At 51.7% G+C, this 19,717-nt stretch overlaps 4 protein-coding genes across 4 annotated transcripts; 2 read left to right on the plus strand and 2 right to left on the minus strand.

The window, feature by feature from the left end:
* Positions 1–121: 121 nt before the first annotated feature.
* BC939DRAFT_447146 (uncharacterized protein) lies at positions 122–1,176 on the plus strand. The gene is made up of 2 exons (XM_051555052.1): positions 122–312; positions 430–1,176. Exon 2 carries the CDS (start codon positions 529–531, stop codon positions 766–768), a length of 240 nt encoding a protein of 79 aa, XP_051413682.1. The 5' UTR covers positions 122–312; positions 430–528; the 3' UTR covers positions 769–1,176.
* Positions 1,177–1,215: 39 nt separating this feature from the next.
* On the minus strand, positions 1,216–2,972 carry BC939DRAFT_447148 (uncharacterized protein). Its single transcript, XM_051555053.1, has one exon. The coding sequence runs from the start codon at positions 2,951–2,953 to the stop codon at positions 1,262–1,264; it is 1,692 nt and encodes a 563-aa protein (XP_051413683.1). The 5' UTR covers positions 2,954–2,972; the 3' UTR covers positions 1,216–1,261.
* A 621-nt stretch (positions 2,973–3,593) lies between these two features.
* BC939DRAFT_475870 (uncharacterized protein) lies at positions 3,594–4,700 on the plus strand (the record flags this gene model as incomplete). The annotated part of the gene is made up of 1 exon (XM_051558542.1): positions 3,594–4,700. The coding sequence occupies one exon, from the start codon at positions 3,594–3,596 to the stop codon at positions 4,698–4,700; it is 1,107 nt and encodes a 368-aa protein (XP_051413684.1).
* An 861-nt stretch (positions 4,701–5,561) lies between these two features.
* On the minus strand, positions 5,562–8,691 carry BC939DRAFT_501862 (Mif2/CENP-C like-domain-containing protein; the record flags this gene model as incomplete). The annotated part of the gene is made up of 5 exons (XM_051560222.1): positions 5,562–6,502; positions 6,631–8,007; positions 8,114–8,406; positions 8,525–8,586; positions 8,683–8,691. The coding sequence occupies 5 exons, from the start codon at positions 8,689–8,691 to the stop codon at positions 5,562–5,564; spliced, it is 2,682 nt and encodes an 893-aa protein (XP_051413685.1).
* Between the last annotated feature and the right edge of the window lie 11,026 nt (positions 8,692–19,717).

Raw genomic sequence — 19,717 nt, forward strand, 5'->3', positions numbered from 1 at the left:
GCTGGCTACAGACTACTCATGCACTCTTCCGTGGACGCAAGGGGTCTGAGGGATATTTTCATACTGCAGGGGGCAAGAGACAAGGACGAGGACGAGGCCATCCTAGTCGAGGCAGAAACGTCCGCCTCACATATATAAGGGAGCCGCACCTCTTAGTCCACCGCCACCAGAACTCACCCAACCATCTTCAAGACCCCCATACCATCCTCGCAAGAACCCTCTCGTAATCCTCCACAAGAACCCTCTTATAATCCTCCTCAAGAATCTCCCAGACCTTCCAAGGGTGTCATCCGTCGCTTTTTCACAAAGCATGTAAGATATGGCTGGTTGTCTTTGCCGATTGCTGTAAACGTAGGGATTGTTTGGATATATCTTGGCTACATGCTTTCATGGTACTCAACCAAAGACAAATTGTAACATGCTTTTAAGAATAGAACCACCACCGTGAAGATCGTGTCATTCGTATTGTCCACTCTGCTTCAGCTCGCCGCCATCGACTAGTCCGTCCCCTGATCACTCACAATCACCATGACGTTCATTAAGAGCTCGACTTGTCTGTTTCTATCCGTTCTCGCTGTGGTCAGCTGCCTGATGATGGGAACAAGTGGGGAGCCTGCTTGTTGCGATGCAGTAGTGCCCAGTAGCAGCCCCTCAGGGAAAATTGGTCTGTTTTGTTTTAGGGGAGGACTCGATTGTGCCTTTAGTAGGCAAGTAACCACGGACTGCGAACATTTTACCAGTGAAAGGATTGGGCTTGATTGCAAGTAGATAGAGCTTCGAGAGATAGAGATAGAGAATTTCTTAATGAAATAGCATGTAAGGGAGCGAGTCTCTTAGTACAATCCCGGTTTCTTCAGTGCCACCCAGTACGCGTATCGGACTTGGGCGCTGTCAGGGCCAAAGCAGGTAGGAAGGCAATGAAGCAACAATAGGGACAAGGCAAGGTAGGTATTGTATTACCAACTGAGATTCTAGGATACTATACTATGGACCACGTATGGTAAATAACAAGGTAGTCTATTGGCGTGGACTCTAGACTAACAGCTGTCCTGTTTGAGAACCCTGCCACTTATCGTTGCTGACATGCTGTGTGCGCTGTGTAACCTATACACAGAAGAGTGTATAGACAAGAGCTATGCTTTGTTTATTTTCTGGAGGAGGGACGACCCGAGTCCGGGGTCGTCAAAAATATCAAATCAAAAAAAAAAAAAAAACGGAAGGTTTATGTTGTGCAAAAGCAATCTATGTACGCATTCTCTATTCAAGCGCCCACAGAAACGGTCAATGAAGGTCGACAGCGGACCAGCTCCTCCAAAAACCCTGTCAATGTCCTGTCCTCGTGGATGGTATCACCATTATAGCCCATATTTTCCACCCTCGACAATTCCGGTTGCACATAAAGCCTCCTCAATAAGGGCCAGTGCCGGATCATCCATTCTGCCTCACCCTTGCCGATCCGATGGTGCCTCAGCCTTTGAATGTTCAAGGTTGTCAGCATCCTGAGCGACTGCAGCCTACCGAGTCCACTCGCTAGCGAAAAATCAAACGCCCATGCCCGGGACGACGCAGAAAACGCTGTCGCCGTCGTCTCGCCTGCGAGATATAATGTCTGGAGATTAGTCAGGACGGAGAGTTGCCTGAAGATGTAATCGACATAGGGTTGTACAGGTTCCTTGTCCAGTAGGGTAGAGAAGCCCGTGAACCCGATCCGAAGGTCTTTCAGGCCCTTGCACACCCATGCTGGTCCTGCACCTGACCGAAGTGGTAGATCACTGATGTCCAGTCTGGACTCGTATTCATACTGGTTTTCGGTATCAGTCAAGCTCCTGAAGGACGCGAGGTTGGGACAGGATGTCAAAATGAGCTGGATATGTCTGCTCTCAATTGCTGAGCAGTGTTTAATATCCAGTGTCTCCAACGTCTGGCTGTGTCGATGGTCCAAAAGCGCTGCGATGGAGAGTGGGCCTATCGGCTGTGGGCCTCCCATGATGTACGTGCGCAAATGTTGACATGAACGGAGTAACATCGCCTGGTGCTCGTCCCTGCTGCCATAATGGTATCCCCCAGTAAGGTGTTGAAGCTTCGGGCAAAACTGCTCAAGGACAGGACACAGCTCTTTGTAGGATGTCTCTACGTCGGTCCAAGGTACAAATAATCGCTCCAGGTTGCGACAGTGCCGCAACATCGGTAGCAGTGTGGCATGCAGCGAAGAAATAAGATTGGCGTCCAAGGTGAGATCCCTAAGTCGTGTGGCGATATGACCCTCCGGTAAGAGCTGGAATGGCGCTGAGCCAGGCTCATTCAGGGTATCTATGCCATCTTGGTGATCCTCACTCAGCTTGATATTTGACCTGTTGATGAGCGACAGCTTTTCCAGTCTACCCAGAGCTGATCCTCGGAGGACATGTTGAACACTCGACAATTCGGCGGCCCTGAAGCTGTTGATGCTGGCGCTGACGAGATTCGGGTGATGTGCGATTGTATCTCCAAGCAGCTTTGAGGTCGGCACGCTACCTAGTGGGAAATTGGAGAGGACAATCTCTCTTAGATTGGTGTTCACTTTAATGAAACGGAGTAGCCGCTGGGTGTTTGTGTGATCGACGATCCCCTTGTTGTGTAGTTCCGAGGCGAGAGAGTCGAGCCGAACCAGGCTGCGGAATGGAGTGGTCTCGGGAAAGGACTGAAAGGCATAGCAAAAGACGCTGTGGATAGAGCGAACATAGTCGGCGTTGCGTTGAAGACCCTGCTGGACAGCAGGCGAGGTCTGGAATAGTGAGACGACCCGCTGGTTACTGAGGAAGATGCTATTCCAGAGCAAGGGCGCGAAGGCGGAGTTCCAGGCAGAATTGACGAGCAGACACTGAGCCAAGTCGTTTGGCGAGAGCGAGAAGGCGATCTCGTCGCAAAGAAGAGGGATGTTCAAAATGAATGACAGAGTGGGGGACTGGTGCATCGTGTTGAAGGGATGAATGTGTGATGAGGATGAGTTCCACAGAGCATAATGTCATTTATTCATGACTTCCTGCGTGTACACACCCACAGCGAATGTGCTCAGCCCAGGTGGAGATATGGCTCGTCGTATCATAGGCCGAAGATAACTCAATTCGTTAGCATGACATCCAGCAAACGCAAACAGGGTTGCCTGGACAGGATGCTTGGCTCTATCAGAGGAGTGCTACTCTCGGCAGAGCAGCGGTTGCGATAGCAAGTTTTGGGGTCTTTGGAGGGCGCGCACAGGAGGAGCAGAATCAGCCACGGCTACTTCAGTTGCCACGACTTAGTTTGACGGACGGGTATATTTCAGGGCCGTTACGAGACTATCCTCAGGATCGCCCAACGCGATGTCACCACCCAGGTCGAACAGTTCAGTCCTTCTTCATCCTATCATATCCAAAAAGGCGTCGTATTTCTGGCTTCGCCCAGCAACCGAGTGTGCCATTGGTCCATGGTCCCGAAGGAAAGAATGGCAGCAGTAAGGAGCGGATAACGTGTGGTTTCACACACACACGCGCGCGCGCTCTCCCACGATTGAACTGGTTTTTTGTTTGGCCTCGCGCATCATCTCCATCCCTCATCTGTCGCTGCAGGACATCATGACCTCCTCCATCTTTGACCTCCCTGAGGTCTGTCTCCTCATCGCAAAGCACCTCCCTCAACCCGACCTGGCCAGGGCCTGTTGTGTCTCTCGCCACTGGCTCGTCACCTTTGCAAGCGTACTCTGGCGCTCGATTCACGCGGACCACAAGAACTATCACATCTTCTGCACTGCATTTCCGCGTTACTCAGTCTACATCCGCGAACTACGGTGCTCTCAAGGCGTAAAACTGGACTATCTTGGCTACCAATGTACCCAGTTAGTCGTCTTCGAGGCCCCACTTCTGAGCCTTACCAAGCTCAATGACATCAAACAGGTCCTGGAGTCCAACCGAAGCATCGAGGACTTGTCACTGTCGTCTTCTATGATCTACAGGGACATGAACCTGGACATGGAGACAGTCTGCGTCCAACAGACGATGGAGATCCTTAGGCTCGTGGCAGGGATGGGAAACCTAAGGCGCCTGTCCTTGACCGGTTTCCAGGCCCCTCCAGGAGCATTGGAGTATCTACTGGAACAACGATATGACCTTCGGTCGCTTCGCATTGTGCGTTGGGAACATAGGCAATGCCCGGGCCGAGGAGTGGATCCGGTCACTGGACTATTGATGTCGCATGCAGCAGCAGCAGTACTGGCCTCAGCGACAGAATTAGGCCAACTTGAGCAACAACAGCAACAACAACAGCAGCAGCAGCAAAGGGCACCGCAGCGCCAATTACGATCACTTCACTTGCAAGGGTATCCAGACGGGCACGAGTTCGTCCTCAAGATCGTTCGCCGCACTCCCCTGCTCGAACAACTCTCGCTCGCACAGAGTTGGACCCACAATCAGCGTATTTTCATATCGCCTCAAGTCGAGCAGTTCTGTCAGCAATTGAAATCCTATTGTCCGTGTGTCAAAGAACTTCGACTCGACCAAACCACTCTCTGCCCCGACAGCTTCAAATATCTCCTTTCGGCGTTCCCGAGATTGAGACGGTTCGAGGCCTTGGAGGTCTTTCATACGCGTCACGATTACTTTGAGATCCTTATTGACCAGGAATCCCTGTGGGAGTCGCTGGAGGAAGTTCGGACCCCAGACTATGGGTTCCATATTGGGGACTGATACGACGATATTGGTGGAGATGTTGAAAAGGTTCAAGAGACTCAAGAGGCTCCACATGAACGAATGCGTCGTTGACGCTTGGGATATGGTTCAGCTTATCAGTAGGTCGGGCACGGAATTGGTATGCCGCGATCTAGAGGTCCTTGAGCTGTCGTTCATTGGACCCAACATGAACTGGGCACCACCCGAGGCGCATGTTAAGCGGTACCTCAATAGGTACGCTCAATACCATGAGGACGACCAAGAGGATGACCAAGATGGCGTTCAAGATGGCGTTCAAGATTACGAGTTCAGCGATGAAGAAATGCAATATCAGGACGATGCTCCAGATCCGGTTGTGCCGGACTCAGGACCATATGGAATGTATTATGCATTGTTATCACGACTCGACGCACTTCCAAAACTCGACAGGAGCAGTTTTTGCTTCTTGTATAGCCGTTCTCGATATTAATAAATAGCTCCCGGAAGTGTCAAGTTTCGTTCACTACATGGGGAACATCAATATTCTTGAATCGTGTTCTTATACCCAACATTGCATACAGAAGTGATACACCAGAACCACAATGCGCTATTATTATTTTTACGCAAAGATGAAGCTCTTTTCTTGAATGCATTTGCCTCGCTGTATATAGTATGATGAGAACGCAGCGTTGAAGACGACAAAGACATAACCGATTTTAGGAAGGGAGGGAGAGGGGTGTTTTTTTTTTATTGCCCATGGTATTAGTGTCGATCAACTTCCACCACCTCATCACCGCAAATTAGTCTCCAAAGAGTAGCACAGCACACTTGAAGGTGAAGGAGGTGGAGATGGAGATGGTAGTCGACTTTACTGGTTTTGGGCAGTCCTCACTCTATCGACTACAGGAACGACGATATCATGCCTCCATTCGCACGTCGCCGACTCGCCGGCGACTGCAACTCCACCGTCGATGCAGAATCGCTCCTCGCCGCCGCCACGGCCGCCGCCGGTCTCCTCTGTGCATCTTCATCGCCGCCATCTTCCTCTTCCAGTTCGTCCACCTCCTGCTCCCCCAACACAACCGTGCCCTCTGCATCCGCGCCCGCACTCGCCTGCACGAAAAACAGCACCGCCTCCCTCTCCCTCGACATATTCGTTACCCCATACGCATTACCCCTCGGCACCAAGAACGTCCCTCCCTTTGACACCACAAACGACGTCTTATTCACTGTGACCTCCACAATCCCCTTCGCCACAAAGAATACCATCGAGAACCCATCTCCACTGTTACTCGTGCTGCTGTTGCTGCTGCTGTGGCCGCTCGTGTTCGTCATTGGTTTGCTTCCCGATGGATGCAACTTGATCGTCCCACTCGCCAATGCTCCCGGATCCTCAAGTCCGCGATGGTACTGATACTCCCCTCCTTCTACATCCCGGAACCGAACCGTATCATGCGGTTCCGCAATCTTCTTCGATTGTATACTGTTGCTCACATAATCAAACACCTCCGCCGTCGTCCGAGACGCCGTGTCCTGCTTACCTCGACGTCTCAGTGTCGATCGCACGTTCTCCAAATCCTCCTCCGAGCTTCCCGTCTCAACTGCTTCGAGTTCGCTATCGACTTTGACCTGGCGCTTTCCGCCTCTCCTCTGTTGCGGCTTTTGCGCCGTTGATCCAGTAGGGGCCCGCTTCCGTTTCCTTGCAGGGCCTGGGGTAGGTTTCGTCTCCGCACGCATAACAGCTTTGATCATCGGTGCTGGACCATCGCTCTTTCCGAGAACAACGCGCTCGTTCTTCCAGAACTCTAGCGGTGCGATCTTTGTCCTATGGCTCCTTCGTACTAAAGTGCCCATAAGGAAAAGTGAATGAAATCCAATTGAAAATTAGCTGTTAATATAAAGAATAACACATGCTGCAGTGCTGTAAACACCCTTGAAATCATAAAAAAAAAAAAAAAGCCTCACGCACCTCCTTGATCGTCTTGACTGACGTCCGGCACGATCGGCACTTCGACCAGTTCAACAGGTTTCTCGCGGACAGTATAGGCGCCAGTACTGCTGCTCGTAGGACGACCAGGCTTCCGCTGTACCGCCTTCTTGCCGCCCCGATCAGTTCCAGACCCATATTCTGTTTGTGCTCCTATTACTGCTCTCCTGCCTGTCCTGCCTCGGGATGACCCTGGAACTGTCCTACTGCTCGCCTCTTCTTCCTCTCCCTCCTCTGAATCTCCTGCTGTTGAGCTTGGTCGATGACCCTTACCCTTTGCTGTTGACGACAGTGCCTTCTGTGATGCTTTCTTCCGGGAAGAAACGATGCTCGATGAGGCCGACGACGCTTTCGTTGTCTTCTTAGGTGTAGTAGTATCCGTCAATGAGACACCCGCCATCCTTTCGCTGATACTCCGGCTGCCGGTAGAGGTGGCGGTAGGCGGCTTGGCTGGCAATTTCTTGGCAGCAGCGGTGTTGGTGTTGATGGGCTGCTTCTTGTTTGGTTGTGGCTGCGGTTGTTTCTTCCTTTGTATCTCCCTCCGGTAATGATCCTCATCATCCTGCTCCTGGTCATAGTCGTGCTCCGGTATCTCCTCATCCGAGAACTGTAACCGGCCATAGTCTTCTTCCTCCCTCTGCTCTCGTTCATGGTACATCCTATCATCAAGCTCCCCATCTTCATCCTCCCCTCCTTGAATGAGGTGCTGGGATCTGACTCGCTTTGGCGACGGTACTGATGACATTGGCGCGGGCACAGCCTTTGTCTTCCGCTTGAACTCTGCAGGCGTCCTGACAGCTTTTGGACCCTGTTTCGTTGCCGTTGAACGCACAGGCGTCGATTTCGTCCGCGTCGTTGCTACATAACCATCATGACCATCATCACCATCATCATCCTCATTGATGTTCTCATTTCCATCATTGGCTCCCGCCTGGTATATACCATCCTCGTAATCGTCACTTCCGAAATCCACTCCGAAATCAAACGCCTTTGGTAAATTCTGTCGATTAGCAGGTCTAGAGGCAGCTTGCTGTCGTGGTTGTGCCACCGCCAAAGGTGGTCCTCGAGCCGTATTCGCCTGCAGCTGCGCCTTCTTCTGCCGAGACTCTGTCAAAAGCTTATCCAGCGTTGGTGTTTTTGTGGTACCCTTATTGAGGGATGACAACGAGGACTGTGGAGTTCGCTGATGAGTGGTTGAGCTGAGTGACCGTCGAATGCGACCGTCATCCTGATGACGTTCCTGATCTGAAGAGTCGTCGTCGTTGGTAAAGATGAGTCGTTTCTTGACCGCATGAAAAGATGGTGATTGGTATTCCTCTGCCTCGTCGTCGATTAAGCCGGTGCCTGGGAGTGAAAGACCTAGCCAAATCCAAAGATAGTGATATATCAGCTTTCCGATCGACAATATAGTACGATATTGTCGAGGTTCTTTCCCGACAAAAGTTGATCCTCTGTCCGGACATACCTCGAGCGTGGGTGGAAGGCCCTGACCCTTTTGACATGGATATATTCCGTGCTCGACGAGACGTAGGCGTTGACAACAGTTCAGCAGGAAGCTCCTGCTCCATGTACCGCTGCGAGCGTGAGGGTGGCGGTGATATCTGTTGTGGGTCAGCAAGGTAGTTTTCCTCAAGATGGCCATCGTATCCATCTTCTGCAGGTTCAGGGTCGTCATTGCCGTCGTCCCAAAAGTCATCAATGTTATCCAGTCCATTTGGGTCCTTTTTAATATTGGGTTTCATGGCGATTCCTGTCTTCCTATAGCATGGCGACAGAAGCATACACACAAAGAAGATATGCGTTAGCGATAGCTGATTCTACAGTCTTGGTCCTGTCCGAGTGTCTGTGAGCGAACCAAAGGCCAAGCTCCTGTTACCTTCCAACGACGCCTATATCGAAATAGAGGTTCTCCCGCACCCGGGGCCCTCCTGCGTAATCCTAGACAAGTTGAAACAATGTCTAATCGATTAGTCCGGTGCTGACCTGGAATGAAGAAAGAGGTGCTGATCCTATTGCTCCAAGCTGTCGCCTTACTCTGCTCATGGTGAAGACGTTGTATGCTCTGGGTTGGCGCCCGATGTAGTCGGTTTTGGAAGTTTATATTTATTTGAACAAAGGAGTTTTTCAGCGTGCAAGAGTGTTGGTTGCGACGATTAGGGTGTGATGAATAAGGTTACGATGATGGTTAGAGTGATGGTTTGGGCACCATGGACGCGACAAAGTGAGTAGAAAGTGGCCGAAAATACGTCACCGGAGACGTTCTTCCCGCGAGGACGTGCCACTTCTAAACTAAAAGTGGAAATAAAGCTAGATTAACTTTTGGCAACTCGCTTACGGCGGGCACCTTGTATAAACGCTGTTCGCTTGCACCTACCGCCAACTCGCCCTTGCCCTGGCCCCGCCGCGCTACTGCTGCTGCTACCGCCGGCTTCTGTGTGCGATCTTGCATTCTGCATCCAAGGGTAGTGCCCATTTTTATCCACTGGTTGAAGATAGAGAGGTCGCTGTTGATTGACCAAATGGTCACAAATCGCAATGGCAATGCTGTGCCCCGCCATGATATCGCGGTGCATGTAAAACTTGCAGGTCGAGCAGTACAGCTTGCGGATCTTGACCTGCCCAACAAATTTCTCGCACATCGGGCACTTCTTGGATGTATAGTATTCATTTACACCCACCAACCGCAAAGTAGCCTAGGGGCCTGGCCTATGGGACACCAAGACGAAGTCAGTAAAATATTCGAGACGATTTTACACGACTGGGAATCTTCAGTGATAGTACCCTACCATTTGAACAAAGTGCGACTAAGGACTCGTGCTTTTTTTTTTTTTTTTTTTTTGACGCAGGCACGACTGATTGGTATTCAGAAAGCTCCATCACAGTGAAGTAAAGACGAACAAGGACAGCACCAAGAACCGCCTTGAACCATTGTTTACTACTTAGGACCTTTATTTCGTAGGTATATAAGACAGGCCAGACCATGTAGTTGACACTTAGTTCATGTACTCACAACAATCTAGTCAATACACTATTGTCTTCACACATTCGTCTTTGTTCACTCATCTTGTTCATTCGTCCCCTCTCGCTTTCATTCTCGTTTGTTTCTCTTCGCCATCCTTGCTTCTCGCTTGACTCTCATCGGATTTCAATCTCATGACCGCTGTCGAAATTTGCACAGGGGGACGAACCGGGGACGGTCTAGCTTGACTCCAAGAACATTCCCGATCGGTATCCCAGTGCATGACGCGTCGCCTACGCTCCCGAATAAGGGCTGTTCGTTCTTTTTTTGCTCCAACATGCTTCCTCGGGATGGCTGTGTTGTGCCGATACATGCATTTACGGATATTCTCATATGTAGTACGAAGGCCTAGAAGTACAGTTCCATTGCTGGTTTCCAGCTAGAGTACGAAGGTGCTAGTTGAATAGAGCACAAATTTGCGTCTGACAATACAAAAGAATAAAAAAATAAAAAGATAACTGTACTCGCGCGAGCTGTTCAGTGGAAGGTGTAAGTCTCTTCCTGATGAAGTGCCAATCTTTGCCCTCTTTGACCATTTTCTTTGTCCAATTGCGCTCATTCAAACCCAGAGGATATGCCGCTGGGGCGGATAGATTTGTCGCGTGTGGATGCTCCCAGCAGTACTCTATCTGCGTCTTATCTTCGGCACGTAACTTCCGGATTCTAATACAAGCAAGACGACCTTGATGCACTGAGTTGCGAGCAATTGATGTTTTTTTTCACGTCCTGAGTGACTACACGCGTATTTGATGGACTAGTCGTAAAGAGGTGGGCGGCCGGTAGCGTTGGTGCGAGCTACAGACAGAGGCCCATCTAAGGGCGGGTCTCTACAGTAAAACGTATGAGAGTGCTTCTCAGAGAAATGAATCCACTGATATGCTAGGCTCTCCTGCTCCCACAACGATCGAAAAGTTTCGGGAGTGTAAAAGTCCTTGTTTCGTGAAGTCGTATGGAACGGCAGAGATAATTGAGCAGAAATGAGCGATATCACTCATTGATTTTTATTGAGTCCATGATAGCTGCTCAGAGGTGGATATGTGAACTTGTAGACTCAAGGAAAGTTGCAAGAATTTCATGTATCAGCTGATTTATGGGCAGATTTCAAATGGCGACTAGGTCTTTGCATTTCTGCTATTCCCGGGACGACCGTGTTCAGCCATAACTGTATGTTGTGGGCAGAGCAAGGAAACCATCCATAACTCTTCTTTTCGCTGAGAATATCCACAGCCTTCTTGATATTGGCTCCTTGATCCCTGCTATGCAGGTGAAATGGTGCTTGTTATGCTGAATTTGCGCTGCATTGTGCTGAATTTGAGCTGGTTGTACTGGTTGTGCTGGTTGTACTGCATTGTGCCGTTTCCCTAATCCCTAATCCATTTTATCGCTCCCAGCCATAATCAAGCCATAATCAGGCCAACTTATCTAGTCTAGTTCTTTTACAGTTGTATGGAGTAAGGAAACTCCCAATCTGAATGCTCGAATAATTTGTGTTCCACACTGAATACAAGGGTCTAACGCACAACTACGCGCACTGTAGCGAGTGATCAGCACAACGGTCTTCTTGTTCAACTGGAATAAGGGACGAAAGAGCACTGGCTTCGATCCTCCTTTTATACAGGCACAACCCCAAAACCTAAATTCAAACTCTGCGTACCCTCGGTGGCTGCTGGCCAACAAAATCTTTCATGAGGATCCACATCACCACAGCAGTGCCTTTCAGGCGACAGTCAGATTCGTTGATGCCTATCAAAGTATATGGATGAGGGAATGTGCTTTCAGAAGCGAGCAACTGCATGAGCTTCCATACCTAAGGATTCCTGGTGTTTATACCAGGTGTAAACAGCCTCTTCCACAACCGCCATTGGTCTTGGCCTGTTGTGTACAATCGTTCTTGTTGCCACAGGCGGCAGCGTCACCATTGCTTGATGGATCCTATCTTCCTTTTCAAGTATACTGGCGACTATCCTGGGATGCATATTCAACATTTTTGCGAAAGCGACATGGAAGGCGTCTGGATTGTGTTCTCGCTCTGCATGGTATTTCACACCTTATCGTGAAGCGTATACTTCGTTTGGGATATGTGTGATTTGGAAGCCGAGGTGACAGGGTCAGAGCGTTCGACACCCGGTCGTTTGGGGGCCAGAGCTGTACTGCCAGAGTATTTTCATTGGGCATAGTGGAGGTAGAGGAAAGAGTATAAGATGGGCTCGAGACGAGTGTATGTGGGAGCAAAAGTGCTGAGATTCATGGTTCTTTAATATATTTTTCAATTGGATTGAATACGGGGCTGGCTCCTCCTTAATGCACAAGAAATTTATGTGTTTAGGAGGGTTGGCTGTACCGACATGTATTTCATAGTGTTCCTGAGTCCCTTTCCTTAAACATCGCATACTTACGGCCTCTTCCTTGCCTTCACCCTTGCCATCGCATCCTCATACTGCCGCAGCATTCTCATTTGATGAGAGCCCATTCGACGTTACGCGAGGGCGAGGAAACCGAGGAGCTGGAAAGCATGAGTCTCTGCGCACTCTTTTCCCACTTTCCGCTCTTTCCCGTTTTCCTTTCTTCCCAGCTACGCCCGCCCTCAATCCATCAGGAACTGTCTTTTCTCTTTCTCATCTATCTGTCCCTCATACGTCTCTGCTTAATCTCAATAAGCGCAGTCCGGCGGCGACTTATTGGTAACAAAAAACACTGTTTATCTGTGGAGGCCCCTTTCCTGCCTGTGCCTGAACCATTAGAATCGATCCAAGAATACTAATGCTAGAACAGTTGGGATAAGGGTGCGCAAAGGTCGAAAGAACAGCCATGAACGTACAATAGATAATAACCCCTTCTTGCATCTAACAGGCACCTCTGCTAGAACTGACGAGAGGAAGCGAACATTACCCCACTCGACTACCTTATTCGTGCGCGGACAGCCTTGAGCAAAGAATTGGAGTAGAGAATACTGCACAAGGACGAACCATCTCCTCAGCCAGCTAAAGAAACGGACCCGTATTGTGGTGAGACATTGTTTCTTGTCACTCGAGAGTAGGCTACAGGCTTGTGTAATGGTTATTAATCCGTCATGCTTCACTAAGGGCATTTGGTATCGTTGCTAGAAGACACAAAGAGAACAAAACTTCTGGACTATCTCGGTACCCAGTCAGAGGACAAGAGTCGAGTAAATACTTCCGAGGTGAGGCGTCATCACTTGCGCAGAATAGCTACATATGATAAAGTTCAGACTGCTGCTATGGATACTAATCGATTTGTTTGAGGATAGACCGGCCTACTGCCACCACATCTGCAATTTTCCCAGCCCGTTGTGTCCTATTTCGTGCCAGTTGCTGAAGGTGCGTACGCAAATTACTCGCACAAGTATATTAGTTGAAGTCAAGGTCACTAACATCGCCACCATCTATTCTGTAATACCATAGAGAAGTGACATGTTTGACAGCACTTTTTCATTATCAGGAAGCACTCTCTCACCACAAAAGGAGCTGGAAGTTGCCAATATCCTATTGGAAAATGCGCGCAAAACCAATGATCCAGAAATTGCTTTAAAGTTTTGCACCGATGCGGAAGCCGCGTTATCTCGGATGAAAAGAGCAGCAAAAAAGACTCTGGCCTCTCCACAGTCGGGCGTAGATCAAACCTTGCGTGATGGAGTCGCTAGTGTTTATCTCGAGCACGGAGAACTACTAAACAACTTGGGGTATAGCGAATTGGCACAAACCAGCTACAAGAAGGCAGCGAAATGGGGACATGTCCAGGACGTTGACCAACGATCACCCGCCTCTTCTCGGCCCGGCAGCAACAAGACCAGCTCCATCCATCGCGCACTAGCTTCCCCTGTCTCTCTTTCAGTCACGCCTCGCTTCTCATCTCCTTCAGGTTCGAGTAACCTTCATCACAGTGACATTGCACAGATTCCTTCAGGGATTTTTGACCGGGACGTGATTCCAGCTAGGACCAAGTATGCCTTGCCGAATGCGGGCGCACGTCTCGCTAGTGCCTCTCAGCTCGCGTACTGCCTCAGCTTGTTGCCCTCTGCATCACTGTCTCTGGAACTTCTCGACGAAGCCGAACGGGCCTGGTCACAAGCCAAAGCGAACGATGAAGACGAGCAAGAACGACTACACACATTGGCGGCGAACTTGACAAAGGCATTCGTCAACGACGTGATCAAATCGCCCCCCATTGTCGCTGAAGTGGCCTGCTTGGCGCCTGTACTCAATCGAGAACTATTCAGAAAGCTACTCATGAACTTTATCGACGGCATCAATCAAGCCACTTTGCTGGAGCTCCATCTACTTGAAGGACTGGCGCAGTTGATGCAGCGCGCTTCACCGGAATACCTTGACGCCGATGATTTGGTCAAGATACTGCAGGTTCTCAGCACACGCTTGAAGGACACCCACCAGCAATCGACTCAGCATATTTATAAATTGACACTGGCGGTGTCACACGTTTTGGATGCGATGGCCGATTGCCATGTCAAGGACCTGAACCGGGAGCAGCTGCATGAGCCCCTCTCTGATTATTTGAACGGACTGAAGGGCAGTCCTGACCCATATCTGGTATATCAAGCCGCCTACGCCTTCCAAGCACTGCAGTACGTCCCGGACGACGAGTCACCCTTGCAAGCCACGCTAAGGCGCGCACGGAAAGTGGTCAAGGGCATTTCAGGGGCTGTAAGCGCGGTCAAGGGTCTAGATGTGAATGGCTTTATCGATGGACTAGGACATCTTCAAGACGGTTTGGTCGAGGTCTACCAGGTCGCTAAAATCGGATACGACGGCGCCAAGGCTCTGGTAGAGAGCGGGCAGGACTTTCTCGACTGTCTCAAAGAAGGCCTCAGCTTTGCTAAGAAGCGCACATGGTATCCAGCATTACGTGGTATCGATAGTTTGCTTCGAGACGGCCAGCTCGCCAAAGTCAAGAAGCTGATCTGTGAAGCACCTCACCGTCGTGATCTCGCTTTTCAATGGGGAGTGTGCCAACGGCTTGGGGAAATAGCCGCGAATCCGGACTGGGATCCTGCCACCCGCTGGAGCGCTGTAGACTTCCTAGGCGAGCTGTACAAGAATGATGCGGAATGGGGCCAGCAAGCCATCGTTAAACAGTGGATTCTCAATATTCTTGAGCAGCTAGCTTCCACGTCAGGGAGCGCTTTGCAATGTATGTGAGGATGAAGGACAATTGAGATGCGATCTCTTGTGATTGACTGTCGAGATCCCTACCTCCATATCTAATCCCATCTACCACACTCCAATATAATTAATGTGTTACGTATCATAGCTGCCAAAGCCCTGCTGCAAGAGCTAGGTACGGACGGGGATGCCAAGAAGCAAGGTCTTTATCAAGCTTACCGAGAGAAGCCTCAGCGTCAGTACCCATTGGTAGTCTCTGTACCCATGCTACCATCTCCATCCCTGCTCGATCGCGTTCAGAATAAACCTGACATTGAAGCTGACTTGCGCCAGCTAAAAGAGCGACGCCTCAAGCAGCGAGGCGACGCTGTCTATATTCCCCCTCAGGCCAAGGCTAGTCTACAGGCTTCCGATGATACGCTGTTTCCATTGATGGACAAGGTCAAGGAGTTCCTGGGCAGTAATCAGAAAGTGATGTTGCTGCTAGGTGATTCTGGCGCAGGAAAGTCGACTTTTAACCGGGCGCTCGAGTGCGACTTATGGGACGCTTACAAGAAAAAGGAAGGCAGAATTCCTCTTTTCATCAACTTGGCTGCAATCGACAAACCAGAGCAGGATCTGATCGCCAAACAACTACGGAAGGCAGAGTTCACCGAGCCCCAGATCAGAGAGTTGAAGGGCTATCGCAGATTCATCTTGATCTGCGACGGGTATGATGAGAGCCAGCAGACCCACAACTTGTACACGAGTAACCGACTGAATCAGCCGGGAGAATGGAGTGCTCAGATGGTAATTAGCTGCCGCAGTGAGTACCTTGGCCTCGATTATCGGGATCGATTCCAGCCAGCAGATCGTAACCACCAAGCGGAGCCAGCACTGTTTCAAGAAGCGGTCATTGCACCGTTCTCAGTGGGCCAAGTCCAAGATTACATCAAGAAATATGTGGCTGCGAAGGAACCGCTCTGGCAGGCGACGGACTATTTGCAGGCCCTTGATAAGATTCCCAACCTGCAGGACCTGGTCAAGAACCCCTTCATGTTGACGCTGTCCTTGGAGGTACTGCCGCGCATGATCGATCCAGGACAAGACATCTCGGCCGTCCGGGTCACTAGAGTGGCATTATATGACCAGTTCGTGGAGCAGTGGCTGGAGCGCGGCAAGAAGCGGCTTGGGGGCAAAGACTTAAGCCCTCAAGCAAGAGCGGGCTTTGAGAGGCTTAACGACGAAGGCTTTACTCAAAACGGCATGGAATTTCTCAAGGGTTTGGCGAGTGCAATCTACAAATACCAGGCGGGTAATCCGATGGTGGCCTATTCGCACAAACGAGACAGAGAGACATGGAAAGAACAGTTTTTCTCCCGAGAAGATGAGAACCAGCTCCTGCTGGAAGCCTGTCCTCTGACCCGCAACGGCAATCAGTACCGGTTTATCCATAAATCGCTGCTGGAATATTGCATAGCCCGCGCAATATTTGAACCGCAAGAGGCCAGAAAGAACTTGGGTGGAGCACACACCCCGGCCCGCCGAGGGAGCGCGGGTTCTGTTTGGAGCTTTGAGATCCAAGGTGGTTTAGAGAATGTGACCGCCACTACCGAAGAGCGACAGCCTGTTGAGCTCACCTCACCATTGGTCTGGAGGAATTTCGTGGGCGAACCTTCTGTTCTGCAATTTCTGGAAGAGCGCGTTCAACAGGAGCCCTTATTCAAAAAGCAATTGCATGCCTTGATCGAATGCTCGAAAACCGATAAGAAGTGGCGCGTTGCAGCGGCCAATGCGATCACAATATTGGTCAGAGCCGGGATACGGTTTAACGGAGCGGATTTGAAGGGCATCCAGGTTCCAGGGGCGGATCTGAGCTATGGCGAATTCGATTCTGCTCAACTACAAGGCGCGGACTTGAGAAAGGCCAATCTTCGCGGTATTTGGCTGCGTCAGGCTAATTTGAGCAGCGCGCAAATGGCAGGCGTGCAGTTTGGCGAATGGCCGTATCTTAAAGAAAATGACGAAGTACAATCCTGCGCATATTCGCCGGATGGGAATACCTGTGCCGTGGGCGTTCGCGACGGCACGATCAGCGTGTATGACACCACGACTTGGACAAAAACCCACACCTTGCGTGGCCATACTGACTTTGTCAGGAGCGTGGTATATTCGCCCAGCGGCCAACAGATTGCCTCCTGCAGTCGCGACAGGACGGTGCGACTGTGGGACGCGCAAACCGGCGCACCCGGTCTCATCCTAAGCGGCCATACCGAATACATATGGGACGTGGCGTATTCGCCCAACGGCCAGCAGATTGCCTCCTGCAGTGTCGACGACACGGTGCGGCTGTGGGACGTGCAAACCGGTGCACCCGGTCCCATCCTAAGCGGCCATACCGGGTCCGTATGGGGCGTGGAATATTCGCCCAGCGGCCAGCAGATTGCATCCTGCAGTGGCGACAAGACAGTGCGGCTGTGGGACGCTCAAACCGGCGCACCCGGTCTCATCCTAACCGGCCATACTGAAATTGTCTGGAGCGTGGTATATTCACCCAGCGGCCAGCAGATTGCCTCCTGCAGCCGTGACAAGACGGTGCGGCTGTGGGACGCGCAAACCGGCACACCCGGTTCCATCCTAAGCGGCCATACCAAATCCGTATGGGGCGTGAAATATTCGCCCAGCGGCCGGCAGATTGCTTCCTGCAGTGGCGACAAGACGGTGCGGCTGTGGGATGCTCAAACCGGCGCACCCGGTTCCATCCTAACCGGCCATACTGAATGCGTATTGGGCGTGGCGTATTCGCCCAACGGCCAGCAGATTGCCTCCTGCAGTGTCGACGAGACGGTGCGGTTGTGGGACGCACAAACCGGCGCACCCGGTTCCATCCTAGGCGGTCATACCCAATCCGTATGGGGCGTGACGTATTCGCCCAACGGCCAGCAGATTTCCTCCTGTAGTGTGGACGACACGGTGCGGCTGTGGGACGCGCAAACCGGCGCACCCGGTCCCATCCTAAGCGGCCATACTGACTCCGTCACTAGCGTGGCCTATTCGCCCAGTGGCCAACAGATTGCCTCCTGCAGTACCGACAGCACGGTGCGGCTGTGGGACGTACAAACCGGCGCGCCCGGTCCCATCCTATGCGGCCATACCAACGGTGTCAATAGCGCGGCGTATTCGCCCAGCGGTCAGCAAATTGCCTCCTGCAGTCGCGACAAGACGGTGCGGATGTGGGACGCTCAAACCGGCGCACCCGGCCTCATCCTAAGCGGCCATACCAACGGTGTCAATAGCGTGGCGTATTCGCCCAGCGGTCAGCAAATTGCCTCCTGCAGTCGCGACAGGACGGTGCGGATGTGGGACGCACAAACCGGCGCACCCGGCTCGATCCTAAGCGGTCATACCAAATCCGTATGGTGCGTGGCGTATTCGCCCAACGGCCAGCAGATTGCCTCCTGCAGTGCTGACAAGACAGTGCGGATGTGGGACGCACAAACCGGCGCACCCGGCCTCATCCTAAGCGACCATACCAACGGTGTCAATAGCGTGGCGTATTCGCCCAGCGGCCGGCAGATTGCTTCCAGTAGTGACGACAATACAGTGCGGCTGTGGGACGCACAAACCGGCGCTCCCGGTCTCATCCTAAGCGGCCATACCGGATCCGTATGGTATGTGGAATATTCGCCCAGCGGCCAGCAGATTGCCTCCTGCAGTCGCGACAAGACAGTGCGGCTGTGGGACGCACAAACCGGCGCACCCGGTCTCATCCTAAGCGGCCATACCGAATCCGTATGGGGCGTGGCGTATTCGCCCAGCGGCCAGCAGATTGCCTCCTGCAGTACCGACAAAACAATGCGGCTGTGGGACGCGCAAACCGGCGCATCCGGCCTCATCCTAAGCGGCCATACCGGGTCCGTATGGGGCGTGGAATATTCGCCCAGTGGCCAGCAAATTGCCTCCTACAGTTACGACAAGACAGTGCGGCTGTGGGACGCGGAAACCGGCGCACCCGGTCCCATCCTAAGCGACCATACCAACGGTGTCAATAGCGTGGCGTATTCGCCCAGCGGCCAGCAGATTGCATCCTGCAGTGGCGACAAGACAGTGCGGCTGTGGGACACACAAACCGGCACACCCGGTTCCATCCTAGGCGGCCATACCGACATAGTCAGGAGCGTGGTATATTCGCCCAGCGGCCAGCAGATTGCCTCCTGCAGTCATGACAGGACGGTGCGACTGTGGGACGCGCAAACCGGCGCACCCGGTTCCATCCTAAGCGGCCATACTGAGTCCGTATGGGGAGTGGCGTATTCGCCCAACGGCCAGCAGCTTGCCTCCTACAGTGAAGATAAGACGGTGCGGCTGTGGGACGCGCAAACCGGCGCACCCGGTCCAATTCTAAGCGGCCATACTGACTCCGTCACTAGCGTGGCGTATTCGCCCAGCGGCCAGCAGATTGCCTCCTGCAGTCGCGACAAGACGGTGTGGCTGTGGGATGTGAATTCGGGTCAATGTTTGGCTCTTGTCGAAGGTTTTCATGGAATAGTCACATGCATCACCTGGAGCGCGACCCCCAATGGCCCCTGTTTCGTAACCGGTTGTGGAGATATGTCTGTTCGCTTGTGGCGAGTCGCAGAAGAGGAAGATCACTTTCAGGTGCGTCTACAGTGGAGTTCGGTGCAAGGCGCACTTGTTGTGTCGAATGCCTCTATCCAAAACGCACAGGGCTTGAACAAGATAAATATGCGGCTATTAGAGCAACGCGGCGCTGTGGGCAAGCCGATTCCACCTTTGAGTTTCCGCGAGGCAAGCAGGAAGCTTATCAGCATGGTGTCCGTGGCATCTAAACTCAAGTTGCCGTCAAACCACGACACAGTGGATACCTTCCTCACTACAGATTCTCCCGCTGTACAGTCAGCATAGCCGGTCG

Source organism: Gamsiella multidivaricata, assembly GCF_025024155.1.
Source record: "Gamsiella multidivaricata strain RSA 2152 chromosome Unknown BC939scaffold_22, whole genome shotgun sequence".
In the NCBI taxonomy this organism is placed as follows: domain Eukaryota; kingdom Fungi; phylum Mortierellomycota; class Mortierellomycetes; order Mortierellales; family Mortierellaceae; genus Gamsiella; species Gamsiella multidivaricata.